Genomic DNA, 15,780 nt, shown 5'->3' on the forward strand with positions numbered 1-15,780 from the left:
CTTGTTATTTTTAAAAGATCTTTCTTTCCTGTTTACTACTGCAATCTTGTCTTTGAGGTCTGAAATTCTAACTTCACTTTTGTTGAGTTGCTTTTGACAACTTTCAATTGAATTTTTGATTTCTTGTATATCTCTTTGAATGTGTTTCATGTATTTTTTTTTATATTGTTCATCCAGGGATTCTATCTTTTTGCATTGTTCCTCTAATTATTTAACTGTGATGTGTTCCTTAGATGTGTTCAGCATCTTTTTCATTACTTTTATCATTTCTTCTTTTACATGGGAGGTTATTCCTATTTTGAATTCCTTTAAAGCTTCCTGGAGTTGCTTCTTTATTTCAGTTGCTATTATTTCAGGTATTTCAGGTGTATGGCATATATTTTCTTCCATGTACATGGCTCCTAGGCTTTCTTGGGAATGGGCTAGAGGTTGGAGATTGCATTTTGGTCTTTCATTTTGTCATTTTTCTGTATTTCTGTGTTTCAAGTGTTGTTCCAAGCCTTCCCCTGGGCATGTTGGAAATCATCTCCTATTCCCTTGGCTCCTGGGACTGAATGGAGGTTGCTGAGCGTGGTCTAGTCAGGCCCTCAGGCCCTCCCGTGCCACCTCCAGTGTTCTATGAAGCTGGGCGGGCACCTAACCACTGTGGATAATGGTCGAAAGCTCTCCCTGGGCAAGTACCAATGCCCTGGAACTTACTTCACATGCTCTCAACTCCCCTGACTAAAGAAGGTCATTGGGTGTAATGTAGTTTGGCTGCAAAACCTCCTAAGGCTAGTCTAGTGTGGCTGGAAGCTGGGCCAGTCCTTGATGACTGGGAGCTATGATCTTAAACTCTCCCAGGGCTCAAGATGTTGTACAGGAATCACCCCAGCAGGCAGCTGAGTTTCCTGGATTGAAAGGTCACTGGGTGTGGCCCAGGCAGGCCTGAAACCTGCCTAGCTGAGCCTAGTGTGGCTGGAAGCTAGGTGCATCCTTGACCTCTGGGAAGGATGATGTTAAACTCTCCTGGTGCTCGAGATGGTGTGCAGGACTCACCCCAGCTGGCAGCTGAGTTCACTTTATCTTTTCCTAAGAAGTAGTAAATGTGTATGTGAAAAATATATATATAGTAAACTACATTTTTTTAGCTTAATAATATATCCAAGTGTTCTCATTTCATTTCTGTATGTAGAAATATTCCTTATTGCTTTTGCCACGGACAGTTATTCCACTATGCGAATGTTTCATGGTTGGTTCAGCTAGTATCTTACTAGTGGGCATTTGGGTTGTTTTCAGTTCTTTGCCATTACATATGGCACATTGATATTTTAAAGTAGCAATTTCAGTTACTCATAGATAAATTGCTTTGCTTTACTCTCCCATCTATCTGGTTTGATTTCAGATCTAGAATTGAATTTTGAGGCTTTGATCCTGTAAAAAGTAATGATTGCTTCTTGATTTCACCACTATTCTAGGCAACAAGATTGACCTGGCTGAAAGAAGAGAGGTCTCGCAGCAGAGAGCTGAAGAATTCTCAGAAGCCCAGGACATGTATTATCTGGAGACTTCAGCTAAGGAATCTGATAATGTGGAGAAACTCTTCCTCGACTTAGCATGCCGACTCATCAGTGAGGCCAGACAGAATACACTGGTGAACAATGTATCCTCACCTTTACCTGGAGAGGGAAAAAGCATCAGCTATTTGACTTGTTGTAATTTCAACTAAAGGCTGAAGCGAGGAAAAGCAAAAGGAATCAGCGGCTGCCTTGATGGGCCACAAGTTGCTGGAGAGATCTGGCAATGACTGTGGCTCCGGTTCTCGGACCTTCTGACTCCTGTGGGCTCCTGAGCTTACAAAGCGTGGCAGGCCAAGGGCCTTGTCCACAGGCCGGCATTAGCAGAACATATAATGGTTTCACCCTTTTGCAGTCTGGAGTTGGAGCAAGGAGAAAATTGCACTAGGCACTCCATGATCTGCAAGCATGTTGCTTTTGTTTTTTTAAAAAGCAAATAAAAGCGCATTCCTGACACAGCCCAGGGGGAAATGTACTGTAGGGATCCCTCCTGCACGTTAGTGGGTGCATGTGGGGCTGTTCTTCAAGGGCTTCAGTGGTAATCTTCTAGTGGCCCTGGTGTTCTTGTCTACCAGATAAACCGAAACTGGGAAGGCAAGCACTATCTCTATGGTACATACTGATGACCCCATGGAGATTCTGAAAAGTGTTATTTCTTTTGTCCATAGGCACTTTCAAAAACTTTGGGATGTAAAAATGAATTGAAACCTTTACCCATGACCAACAGTAACAATCATTGTTTTAATAATAATTTCAAGCTCCATGACTCCTTTTGGTGCTAATGATTCCACTACTTCACAGACCAAACATTTTAGTATAATGTCCTTAAATGTATTACCTAGAATAAAAATAATGGGGGAAGTCCATGAATCAGAACTCTTTCAAAGTCTCATTACTACTTTTCTCAAGTAGATTTGTTGGAAAAGACAGTATGTTTTCTTTCATGTTCCCCTTTAAGTCTCTAGATTTTCTTCTATTCTCTCATCTTTCCTGACCTTTAAGGAAACAAAAGTTTGAAAAATTAAAAAAAAAAAGTTTGTTGATATTCTAAAATAAAAAATTAGTTCTAAGACATTATGAGTGAGAAAACAGACCAGATATGACCAAATACTGTGGATTAATGGACTGCAAAGCAGGGTTTGAAGCAGAGCACAGTCCTTGATAACAGGTCACATCTTTTACTTCCTGGTACTAGCCTTCTTGGATAAACCAAGACTTAGGATTTTATAGATATTTTTAGTATGAAAGTGAGAATTAGCAGCAGATAAAGTCTCACAAACATTTTTGTATCTTCATAACATTATAAAAGTTCTGCTTGTAGAAGCACGTTGAGCATCATGGATGATCTCTTTATAATGGTACTCTTAGACTCATGACCGTACATGCTTTCCTGTTTCTCTTTTTTCCTCTATTTCCTAGTCTCTCCTTTTGGTCCTTCTTTCTTACCCTCCTACCTCCCTCCCATCTTGATTCGCATGCATTACTGCAAATCTCCAATTCAAATGGAGGTATATATATGCCTTTTCTTAGCCAATTTTAAAACAGGATCAAAATGGAAGATGTGCTGCTGAATATGTGTTCATTTCTTCAGTGCCATACTTTGAATTCTTCCAATTTGTTCACTGAAATAAATGAAAATTGAGAAAATAATTAAACCTGTATGCTTTTGATGCTATCAGATGTTTCTGTAGCTTGCTGCTTAGCATAAATGGGAGGTGAGTAATAAAATTTGGATGATATGTGATTCTGCTGTTGCTGTAGATGGTGACAATCTCAGACCTGATATATTGATGTTTGAAAGCTATTTAATGTAATTATAAAGTAATGAGTCATAGTTCATGGAACTGATAAAGCATTTTCAACCCTTCTGTAGCAGATTCCAGAATGACCAATCTTTTGCATAGGGGATTATATATATTGTTTAGGGACTGATACTTCTAATTGGCCTCATTGTGTTTTCCTGGTTGTGTGGGAAAAAGGAAAGAGATCCCAGAAGCTAGAATTGTCTTTCTTTTAGAATCTATCTCTGTAGGAAAGAAAAATCATCTTAATGAAAGCCAAAATAATTTATAAGTATTACTGCTTTCTCTTCGCCATCTTTTCTACTAAGCCAACAGCTAAAGGTATCAGAAAATAATCAAGGGAGCAGAGAAACTTACCTTTTTAAACTGAGGAAATGTCCTAAAGTTTAAATTTATTATTTTTTCAGGGCAAAAATCCAGCGTGTCCACCATAGGATGACCCAAATTTATCTCACATCCACAAATGTGTTAAAAATAAGACCACTTTTGTGAATGTAAGAGGGCTTTGTTAGATTGAATTAATTAGTTGTAAAATAATAGCTTAAAGGACACACTTGCGGTCTGGGATTCTTACTCCCTAACACTTGACTCCCTCTACCTTTGGGCAGACTCACAAAGAGGTTAGAGAGTTCTGTTCTTGGCCCCATTATTTTTTGTTACTCCTTCTAGTCATTCTGTCATTTAGAGTCACTCACCCATGGTCCATCTGAGGGACTCGTAAGAATGTGAAACTTTATTCTTTTTTTTCTTAGTTACATGGATTTCAGAATTAGCGTTATGCACACTGGTCTATTGATGTATCTCAAGTTGATAACAAACCCTGACAAGGTTGTAGGTGCAATGTATATCTGCTAAGTAAATGATCTTGTGTCAAGTGGGGCTTTTTTTTTTTTTTTTGATTAAACAGAAATTCCTTCAAGTAGTATCTGAGGTGACACTAAATGAAGTCATCTTAACCAAGCGCAGGACTTAAACTTATTCGTTCTTGTCAGGGCATTATTTGCTGAAATAAGTCTTTAGATAAAGACAAAGTCTGGTGGATGAAAAAAATGAGTTGCTTTATCATAATTTAGTTGAGCTTGATCTGACAAAAACAGTTATAGCCTGTAACTTTTTCTATTTGGGGTATGATCTTTTCTTGTTTTAAAAAAGTTAATTATATGGCAAAACATGGTTCAGTTTCCAGTGAAAACACATATCTGTGTTATAGAGTAATGCTTTAAAAAATCTATGAAATCATGTAATTTGCTGATATTAATGATAATATGGCTTTGTAGATTGACATTCAAAGGATTTTATGCTTTCTCTTTTGCCTATGCAACCTGTATGATCCTGTATGTTTTTACTAGGTCTGTTGAATTGTATTAACATTTAATTTTTTATTGTATAGAGCCAGTTATCTTTTCTATAGATTGTTTAGGTTAACCATTGGCTTTTCCTGGCCTTTCCTTCTCCCTGTCTACTAGCCATTTTATGTTAACATCTCTTCCTGAGTAAAGTGGTAAGAAAATAACTAAAAATGAGTGGATTTACTAGACAATGTGTCAAATTTGGATTTAGAGTTTGGTAAAATAGAAACCACTGAGCAAAATAAAATCTTTGGATTTGGTTATTTTAAGCAGTTTGGACTTTTTGGAGGAAGGGAGCAGACCCAACAGAGGACCGGATTCTTATTTTTCTTCTTCTGTTGAACATATTTCTTGAAAGGACCCCTATGACTCCATAGTGTAAGGTGGATGATTTACTTTATCTACCTTTTAAACTATCCCATAATCCCTCAGGCCCAACATCAAGTTTTAGTTAATAACTCATTCTGAACAAATAATCAGATGTAAACTCTTTGAACTGTTCTTCTGATTATAATAAAACATCTTTTAATAGACTCAACCAGAATGAGATGTCATAATCATCACATGAGACTAATGACCTTAAAATAGATATTTCTTAATTCTATAGAATTCTGTACTTTATAGTCATAAATACTTAATGAATAACTTCCTCATTAGCATCTGGAAGAGTTCTTTTTTTCGAAAAAATTTTTGGTGATCACCAGGGATCAAACTCACGACCTCGCACTTGGCAGGCAGGCACTTACGCCACTGAGCTAAATCCCCAGTCCGATGGTGGTGTTTAAATGTAGTTGGTTATTTACTTTTTCCAACTATAGTATTCATAAGTGTTTTTTGATGTAACTGTTGTAATACTTATGAGGTTTAACTAGATAGTGAACAGGAATGAACATTTACAATTTATCCTTCTGACAAAATATATTCCATTTAAACAGTATAGTTAAACACCAATTTGGGAATAAAGGAAGATGTATATACTTTTCTTCTTTTTGGATTTCATTTCTGACATGAGCCTATTTGTGTTTGAAAGGAAAGCTGTCTTCCCTTGTATTATACGCACTGGTAATTTCTTTATACTCAATTATTCCTTCAAGCCATTAATCTAGTAATGTTAAGGGAGATGCACATTTCATCTCCTTTCATCTCCTGTGATGTTAGAATGTTATACTCACTCTTGGGGCCATATATTGAAATTAAAAACAAATTGAGGCGTAATAGCCTGGTAAAGGAATTTAAATTTTAAAATATTTGAAAAATGCAGGAAGGATTTTGTGAGACTTAATCTGGAAGAGATGAATATAATAAGTACATTACAGCAAGAGGCTCTGTAGCTCAAAGAAATGGAATGAGGCTTACTGAGTGGAGGACACAGAGCCACAGGTTTAGTTCCCATATCAGGAGGAACCTTCTCAAAATATTAGGGGCTTATGGATAGTATCACCTCAAGTAATAGTCTGTGTCAAGCAGAGAGTAGATAGGAAAGAATTTGGCAGAGAATTAGAGAGGATACAAGTGTTGGCTGAGGATAGGACTGCATGACTTATTACCTTAAAATTACATGTTAAAGGACTTTGTTGCTCATAACATATTCAGTTAAGCATCTGTTGACCAATAGCTACTAATTTTTTAAAAAGGGCTTTGCTTTCTTGCCACATCCTTCAGGGAAGATGTGGATTATTAGGCCAAGAGACTGGTCTGCCATTAAATCATAAGCAGAGATTACTATGCCAGTCCACTCAATGTCTTGAAGAGATCACAAACTATTTCTAGAGCTGTTTTTTTTTCTTGAAGTCATCATAATGATAGAAATTAAATATTAAAATTTATTCACCTCAGTTTAATGAATAATGATGTCTCTTCAGGATAGGTCTTTGTAGCAGAGCAGAATCTTCTATTAAAGATCCCACAAATAAACATGAAGTTTTTACAGCTCCCATGACACAGGCTGGTGGATTATTGACAGAAAGCAGACCTCAAGATCTATTTTAGAAAACTCCTAAGACACTCAATGGGTTTCCCTAATTCTCTTGAGAGTACATTGAAAAGAACTGAGTCTAAATCGTTTCATGTGGAGAGTAATAAAACACAGGTGTAGCATTTGATTTTTTTTCCTCACAGGGCTGGGGAAAAAAACCCAGTTACAGTGCTTGCCTTGTACGTGCTAGACAAGCACTATAACTGAGCTACACTCCCAGACCTTTAAATTAAAAATGAGAATCTAAAGTAATTTTTGCTAATAAAGTCTGTGATCCAGATGATTCCACCTGCAAAATAATTTGCATTCTTGCTTGGCTGATACATGATTTTCATTAGTCTTTTTTTTTTTTTTTTTTTTTTTTTTTTTAAGTCATTGGTCTGAATACTTGAGTTTGGGGAAGATTTGCTCTAACTGTGTTGGAAATAGTCACATTACACAGGCTAACCACTTCCTGAAGTTGTATGAGTCAAAGTTTTACTTTCTTACTAATTTAAAGAATTTCTGGAGGTTCTGTTTTCTAATTCTTGGAATATTCTTTGGTAGCTGGTGACTGACATTTCAGAATGATGCAGGGAAATAGAAGGGCAGACACTAATTTAGGTTGCACAAACTATCTGTGACTTCAGACAAAGCACAATATCTTGAGCATTGGTTTTCTCATCTATGACTTGATAGAATTATGAAATTCAGTTAAATAAATTGAAAGAACAGTGCTCAGTAAACAGTAAGGACGTCAATATCAGTTCTTTTTTCCTTAATTATGAAAAGAGTTTGGAGCTGGATGTGGTGGCATGCACCTGTAATTCCTACTATTTGAGAGGCTGAAATGGGAGGATCACTTTGAGACCAACTTGGCAACACAGCATGATGCCATCTCAAAATGTATACATACATTTTGCACAATCTGGTGCAAATACAGTTACTTGAGGGACAAAAGAAAGACTTTTCTGGCTTCAAAGAAAAGAGCTCCATTTTTGGAAGGGTTCCTTAAAAGGAAGTCATTTAGGGCTGGGGATTTAGCTCAGTGGTTTAAGCGCCTGGCTGGCAAGCACAAGGTTGTGAGTTTATTCCCTGATACCATTAAAGAAGAAAAAAAAAAGGAAGTCATTTACTCTGCTTTGGGGCATTACTGCCATTCTCCCATTTCTTTAGATACTTCTGGATTTTGTTTCTGTCTCTGTCTCTCCCCACCCACTTTCTCGGCAATTCCAGGGTTGTAAACTCCTTATTATCAGGAAACTCAATCAGAGAACTGAAATACCTCACAGTACAATTTAAACCTCTTCTTGATCCCATTCTCCATGGGAAGAAAAATTGAGTTGATTTCTACTTTTTTCAGGAGCCACATTTGCCACTTATTAATTGCTATTTTGCCTAATTTTTAAAAACTAATAGGAAAAGCTCATTAAATTCATAATCATTCTCTTGGTAAATATTAGGACAGGTAGAACTTATTAACTCTTACCTTCTTTCTACTACCTGATTTACATCATAATCTTATTGTTAAGCAACTCTGCAATTATGCAAGTATTTTTCTTCCTTAGTTATACAATTGGTAATGATGGATGCTCCTGAAGAATGATTCTGATTGCGTGGCTCTTGTTTCCATCCTTTGGTAAAAATGGAGTCATGAATCTCACTTATATGATAGGTTCTAGAATTTAATTATCTATGTGGTGTTATTTGATGAATGTAGTTACCAACATCAAAAGAGTTTCCTCCCTGCCTTTCCCCTCTGTATTACCTTCTGAAGTAAAAATTGGAGTACTGAATGCCTAATAAAGCAGAATTTCATGTACCAAACAACAAAAGAGTATGATTGGAGTAACTTACTGGCTGACTGAACAGTACACACTTTTTGTTTAAATTTACACTGTAATGCCTGGATTAAGTAACAATAAACTTGACAAGCCCTCTGAAAAACAGCTGCTAACATACTGCTTTCTGGAATGTAATAGGAATAAATATTCTCTTTTCTACTTAGTTACAGAATACTAATGGAAATTTCTTGTAGACTATTTGACAATGAATGTCAGTAGGTTTACTATAAAAATTTTTAGTTACAAATTCTCTCATTTCTTTAAGACTTGTTGGGGCTCTCTTGTCTTTGTTATAGAAAAATTCAAATGACTGGAATGCTGGCTTTGAATTTCTATGCACTGAAACGTCCTCTAGACTTATCAGATGGTTGGAGCTCCTTTGATGGTTGGTGTACAAGAAGCTACATAAATGCATTTGAACTAGTGCATGAGTAAAATTGCTATTGTCAGCAAAAATTTTTAAAAAAAATGCTCCACAGCCCAGCTAATAAAGAGAGAGTTTTGATAATTTAAAGGGGAAAAAAGTGTGCTCCATATATATTCTTGCACACACTTTAATGCATGATTTTTAGTATAGGGATGAAATAAAATGCAAAAAAAATTCTGGAGATCTCAGCAGCTAGTTAAAATATTTTCAGAAGCTGCTTTATGAGGATTTAGAGAATCCTTAATTTCCCCCTTTCTTGTCTGTATTAAAATATGGATCTTTAACATACAGTTTTAAAAAACAGGTTAATCATTGAGTTTTATAAACTCAATTCTTAATCTTTGGCTATTGGTTTTATGCATAGGATCTCAGTAAAATCTGGTATCAGTATATAAAAGCTAAGTATCAGCTTCAGTATAAGCATAGTACTTGATTTTAAATGTTAATATGCAAATATTAACAGTACAATGTATATTCTATGTATCCATGTATTACTTTCCTTTTATGTAATAAAAAGCTTATTAGATGTATAAGCCATTGATTACTTGAGTGCAATTAGCTGAAAACATTCTGTAGAAAGTGATTTATGAAAATTTCAACTAATATTTAAAAAGGGGAATAGAAAGGGAATAGGAAGCTGAACAAAATTTTTAAAAATAAAGCTGTATCTATCTTTTTAGAAATTAAGATATAATTCACACATTATACACTCACTCTTTTAAAGTGTAAAATTCAATGTTTTGAGTATATTCACTGTCTTGTGCAATTCTAACTTCAGAATGTTTCATCATCTCTCCAAAAACTGTCCATTAAGTGAATCTGGCACCAAGTAATCTGCTTTCTGTCTCTGTGAATTTGCCTATCCTGGACATTTCATAAAGATACAGTCCTATAATCTGTGGTCTTTAGTGTCTGGTTTCTCTTAACATAATGTTTTCAAAGTTTATCTTTGTTGTATGAATCAATACATTATTATGGCTAAGTAATATTCCAGTGTACATGTAGAGTATATTTTATTTTTCCATCAATTGATGAACATTTGAGTTGTTTCCCCTTCTTGGATATTATAAATAATGCTGCTATAAAGATGTATGTAATGTTTTATGTGTGGGCATATATTTTCACATCTCTCTTAAAAGCAATTAGCTTAAAAATTAAGTTATTTGTATTAAATAGAAGCTCTTAATGCTCTATTTGGAAAATGGAACTTATGATCTTAGTTCAATTAATCAATTAGGAAACCCCCTTCAATATATCAGTGAGAATTTTTCTATGAGCTTGTCATTAGGTATGATTAATTTCAGGAAGACTGTGCAGAAACTGTGTTGTCATAGAATTTCTAGTCTTCTGCACTGCTTTTGAAGGATAGCTACGAACAATGCTGGAGAAGAAAACCCATTCAGTCTTTCAGGGTTCATGAAGGAGCATTTTTAAGGTACAATTTCTATTACATATTGACCATCTTTTAAAGTTTGGGTGTACCTTCTTGGAAAAAAAGATTGTTAAATTGCCAAACCATCTGATTGTTCATTGTAGTTTAAGCTTTTATTATTAAGAAATAATTCATAATGAGAGTAAAAGTACAAAGAATGTATTTTGTCTGCAGAGTATGAATGTATTTAACAAAATTTTTATTTGTAACAATTTTTTTTTTTAAAAACCTGAATGGAAATTGCTTTCCCATGTACTTGTATATAAATAAACATTTCCTGTTGCCCATGTTTGGAGGCTGATATATCAATATATACAAAGCAAATTAGTTTTAAGCACACCTATATACTTCAGCATCACATGGAATATGCCCTCAATCTGGGATCTGGATACCAGAACTTGAATGTTGACTCTGTAACTGGCTAACAAGTCATTTGACATAGCACCACATTCTTCTCCTCTGCACAATAAGTGGCTAAATTAGATTACCTTTCAGTTCTCTTCCAGTTATAACCTAATCAGTTATATTCAGGATGTAAAAATTATATGCTAATTATTTACAGTGATGAAAAAGATGTTTTATTGTATAATAGAAGGACTGTTACACTAGGAAGAAGTAGTTAAAAATTGTAGTACTACTCCTGACATTACTCCCAATCAGTAGGACATTAGGGCAATAATTTCATTTCAAGCTCTAATTTTTCTAACTTCAGAATAGAGGCTCTATTTAGAGGCTTTTAAGTTTATATTCTTTAGAAATATCATCTTAAGCTGATCAGACCTAAGGCTAGTAAAACCTTACTTCAAAAACAGAAAATAAAAACTGGGTGCTACAATTTCTGAGCTGGGCAAGTTAGCAAGACTTGGTCACAAAATAAAAAAAAAATTTAAAAAGGACTGGGGATATGGGTCAGTGGGAAGGCTATGGTTTCAATCCCCAGTACCCCACCACCACCAAAAACGGTAGAAGGATATGGGGGAAGAAGTAACTTGGCACTCATGTTCTTGCCTAGCATGTGTGAAGCCCTACCACTGAAAAGAAAGAATGAAAAATAGCAGTAAACATATTATCTTTGACAACTGGGGATAAGACTAACTATTCATCACTAGTAAGTCATTCATTTATTCACCATTTATTGTGCATATAACATTAAACAAATAAAGGGATTTGGCTCTTAGATGCCCTTACTTCAAGAGCCATGGATTTGTACTTTTGAAGTTCATCTCTGTTCCAGTCCTTGCCTCTTATCTTGTGCCTGGGGACATTCATTTGAGAGAGGAATATCTTAGACTAAGGGTACAGTAGGTAGATTAATGTATAGAACACGTGGCACTTACCTGATCCCCTCCAAAGAAAAATCAAAGCAAAATGTCTATTGCTGCATTTAGAGGTGAGTGATTACTGGAGGGCACAGGAAATCACAAGGAGAGAAACTGGGATATTACAAGATCCAGAGACCTGGGATAATAGTACAGTAAGAGAAACAAAATAATCTTGGCACCTGCCACCCTGGCTTCACATAGGAGGAGGAAAGTCTCTTTTCTGCAGAGTAAGGGTGAAAGAGTCCCAGAAAACTGTAAGCATGGATGCTAGCAGTCCTAGTTATTGGAGTTTCACAGTCCTCACAGGCTAGCAGCTTAATTGTGCAATTAGCCCACAGTCCGCACTTTAACTTGCTTTGGGAAAAGGATTTTACATCATCCCCCAGTTAATCTCCAGGGTGCTACAGTCAACAGCCATCTTAGAAGGGAAAAATTGTCTGAATTTAGGCTATTGTAGAAACAAGAAACTCCTACATATATTGTATCTGGGACACCCTCCCCCGCCCCCAGTATGCATTTCACTGCTCTGGCTCAGTGAGTATGTGCCCTGTGAACCAAACATAGCCTAACAGAGTGACTGATAAAACTCACCGATCACCAGCACTTGAGAGATGGTGTTGTGTCACTAAAAGAAACTAAGGATAGAGGTACTTCCACAGCAGAAGTAGATAGGAACACCACAATTCTACCACATCTGTGCGGTTTTCACCATAGGCTGCCCCTGCATCTTATCTGACTATGCACTGTTGGCAGGACTCTGTGTGAGAAGCACAGCAGGACTGCTGTGGTTCTTGCCACTGTCCCTCCTCATGGTGGACCAGGACCCATATCATTATTTCACTGGAGGAAAAATGCCACAGGACCCTCACCACTACTTGTGCAAACTGTCAGAGTCCCTTACAAGTAAGAGAGGCAACATGAACAATGGTTAAGGAAACCCTTTTCATCTGAAAGGGACCACCACTTCCCTTGCAGGAGTAGCCACGGATGTACCTCCGAACACTGCTGTCCATGCCATACCTGCTTAAACTGCTGTAATTCAACTTTTACATGACCTACAAAGACAATGTATCTCTCCAACTGACAGTACACACTGGGCTGACACTCACTGATCACAGTAAAGGAACCATTCTAGGACATTACACTACAGTGCCCAGCTGGAAATAAAATTAATATTGTGTGACAAACATACCCAAAGGCACATCATGAGAAAACTACTTATGAAGAAGGCCATCCCAAAAAAGTATTAAAGATATCTGAGCATGGGGCTGGGGATTTAGCTCAACGGCATAAGCACCTGCCTTGCAAGCAGGTGATCATGAGTTCAATCCCCAGTACCGATAAAAAAAAAAAAAGAAAGAAAGATATCTGAGCATGACACCACCAAAAGATCATTCTCTAGTAACAGATTTTAAAAACTGAGATGGCTAAAATGTCTGACAAGGACTTCAAAAGTGTGATTTTAAGATAGTGAAATGAAATTTAAAACAATACTATAAATAGTTAAGTTAGGAAAATAGGATATGAATGAGAAATTCAGCAAGGGATTGAGATTTTGAAAAATAAACAGAAATCTTGGAAATAAAGAGCTCAGTGTCAAACACACATCAACTGAAAACCTCAACCACAGTCTAGATCAAGAAATGATATCTGCGCTTGAAGACAGGTTGTTTAAATATCTTATTCAGACCAAAAAATGAACTCATTCAAGATCTCTGGGATTTCATTAAGCAAATAAATAGTCAATCACTAGAGTATTCAAAGGTGAGAAAATAAAAGTTAAGGGTACAGAGACTCCGTTTAAGGAATACTAGCAGAAAACTTTCCTAATCTTGGGAATGATATAGACACCTATATACAAGAAGCATATAGAACTTCAAATAGATGTGATCTGAAAAGATCTTACCGTAACCAAACTGTCAAAAGTACTGGTTAAAGAAAGAACTTTAAAATCTGCAGAAGAGAAATGCTAAGTCACATTTAAGGGCAACCCCATTAACATTTTTCTGAGCAGAAACCTATAGGCCAGGAGGGAATGTAATAACACATCATAAAATCCTGAAGAAAAGTAACTGCCAACTAAAATTACTATACCCAGCAAAAATAGATTTCAGAAGTGAAGGATAAATAAGGACTTTCCAGGACAGCAAGCCTTTCCTCATCAGTGCCATTCACGGACTGCAGGGGGAGAGAACAAGGCCTCAGCAAGAGGCAAGCCAGCGCCGCATGCAGGCCACTGCTGGCAGGGGAAAAGCCAGACCCTAGCCTCTTCTGGCACATGGGCTGGCAAATAAGAAGAGCCAACCCCACTCCCCACCTCCACAAGTGACTAGCTGAACCAGAGAAACACAGGTTGTGATGATAGCTATTGAAGTGAAATGCAATTTGACGCTTGTGGTGTTTTGTTGTTTCACTGACCATGCGGGTGTCAGGTCAGTGGTTTGGTCATCTATCATCCAAAGGATGGTGGGTTGCAGTGTGGCATCTATGGGGGATCTCCTTCTGAGGGTTGTGGCCATTGTTAATCCCTTATTGTCCTGTTTTGAAGTCCTGTATCATTTTCATTGTTTTTTGGGTTGATGTTTGTTTGATTTTGTTATATTTGATGGCATGAGCAGCTATTTCAAAGACAGCAAGATATATTATGGTAGTCAATTTGGATTTACCATTGTCTTGTTTTGAAGTCTTTTACTGCATTCATTGTTTTGTTTTTGTTGGAAACGTCCTGTTATGTTTGGTTTTCACTATGTCTGAGGGTATCTGCAGCTATTTTGAGGACAGAAGAGGCATTATGGTAATCATTGATGATTTCATATTGTTTTAAAGTCCTGTGTCACTTACACTGGTTTGTTTTGTTTTGGTACCAGGGTTTGAACTCATGACCTAGTCCTTGCTAGGCAGGTACTTATGCCACTGAGCTAAATCCCCAGCTCACTGGTTTGTTTTGATTGGTTTTATTATTTTATTTTCCTTGGTTTTATCCCCTTAAAAAAAGACTTTCCAGGAAAAAAACAAAACAAAAAAGCTGTGAGGAAACTCACTACTGACTAGGTTTATGAAAGATGTTTAAGGGAGTCATACATCCAGATGTGAAAGAAAGCTATTACCATCATGATAGCACATTTAAATGCTAAAACAGCAACTACATGAAGAAAAATAGGCCCTCAGCCTGGAACGTCTGGGACACCCCCGGCACAACTGGAGACTAGGACATCTCGGACCACTGCTGTGGGCCTGCCCCTCAGCCCAGTATGCCTGGGACACCCCTGACCTCTGCTGCGGGCCTGCCCCTCAGCCTGGAATGCCTGAGATGCCCCAGACCTCTGCCGTGGGCCCACCCCTTGGGGAGTCCCCCCACCTCATGGACCTAGTACTTCAGTTGATCTTTGGCTCTAACCCCTTCTCCCAGAACCTTGCATAGTGTATTACCATGCTGGCTAGATGGGAGACTCAGAAACCCCTCACCCAAACAGAAGACCTCTGCAGGCTCCAGTCAGTGTGGTGAGTTTGCTCCTAAAATAGAGGTCTGTAGTGGGTAAATAGGAGCAGAAGCAAAACTCCCTCCAACTGTAAGACCTTGGCAAACCTGGCAAGAGAGTGAGTAATCTCCCTTCTCCACACAGAGAATATCAGACAGGTTGAGGAGTGTACCAATAAGGCCTCCCCCAACTTGAAGAAAATTAAAAAAGCTTATGAGACCCCCAGTGATACAGTAAGGCATCTGCTGACACAAACACTATCGACCTGCAACAACCTGAAGACATAGCAACAACAGGAACTAAGAGTTGACCTACATCAATACTTGTAGGCTAGTTAGCCAGAAAGAATATAGGATTCACCCAACAGGCCCTGCAGGAGGAATTCAGGTGACTGTATCTCCTCTTCATTGTGGTATCCAGAGATTGGACAAATACCAAGCACACAGTAGGACCCTAAAATTCACACTATAGATAATTGAGACTGTTGGGATTGAAAGACCAAATATTTACCCAAAAGGTGAAAATGACAAAATGAAAAGGTAAAATGCAATCTCAAACATCTAGTCCTTCAGGAGCAAGTACAGGTGATACGGAAATAGAGGACTTTAAAAGTCA

At 37.2% G+C, this 15,780-nt stretch overlaps 1 protein-coding gene across 3 annotated transcripts in view; it reads left to right on the top strand.

Annotated features, from left to right (window-relative positions):
* Positions 1-10,651, top strand: part of Rab30 (RAB30, member RAS oncogene family) — a 91,039-nt gene extending 80,388 nt beyond the window's left edge. For all 3 annotated transcript variants that reach the window (XM_003468522.5, XM_063256378.1, XM_013151170.3), the window contains exon 5: positions 1,458-10,651. In XM_003468522.5, coding sequence (XP_003468570.1) covers positions 1,458-1,708 — 251 coding nt within the window. In that variant the 3' untranslated portion in view covers positions 1,709-10,651. The remainder of the gene's footprint in view (positions 1-1,457) is intronic.
* Positions 10,652-15,780: the final 5,129 nt, after the last annotated feature.

The sequence above is a fragment of the Cavia porcellus genome, unplaced genomic scaffold, assembly GCF_034190915.1.
Source record: "Cavia porcellus strain 051 isolate PalLab524CR breed Dunkin Hartley unplaced genomic scaffold, mCavPor4.1 scaffold_9, whole genome shotgun sequence".
Taxonomy (NCBI): domain Eukaryota; kingdom Metazoa; phylum Chordata; class Mammalia; order Rodentia; family Caviidae; genus Cavia; species Cavia porcellus.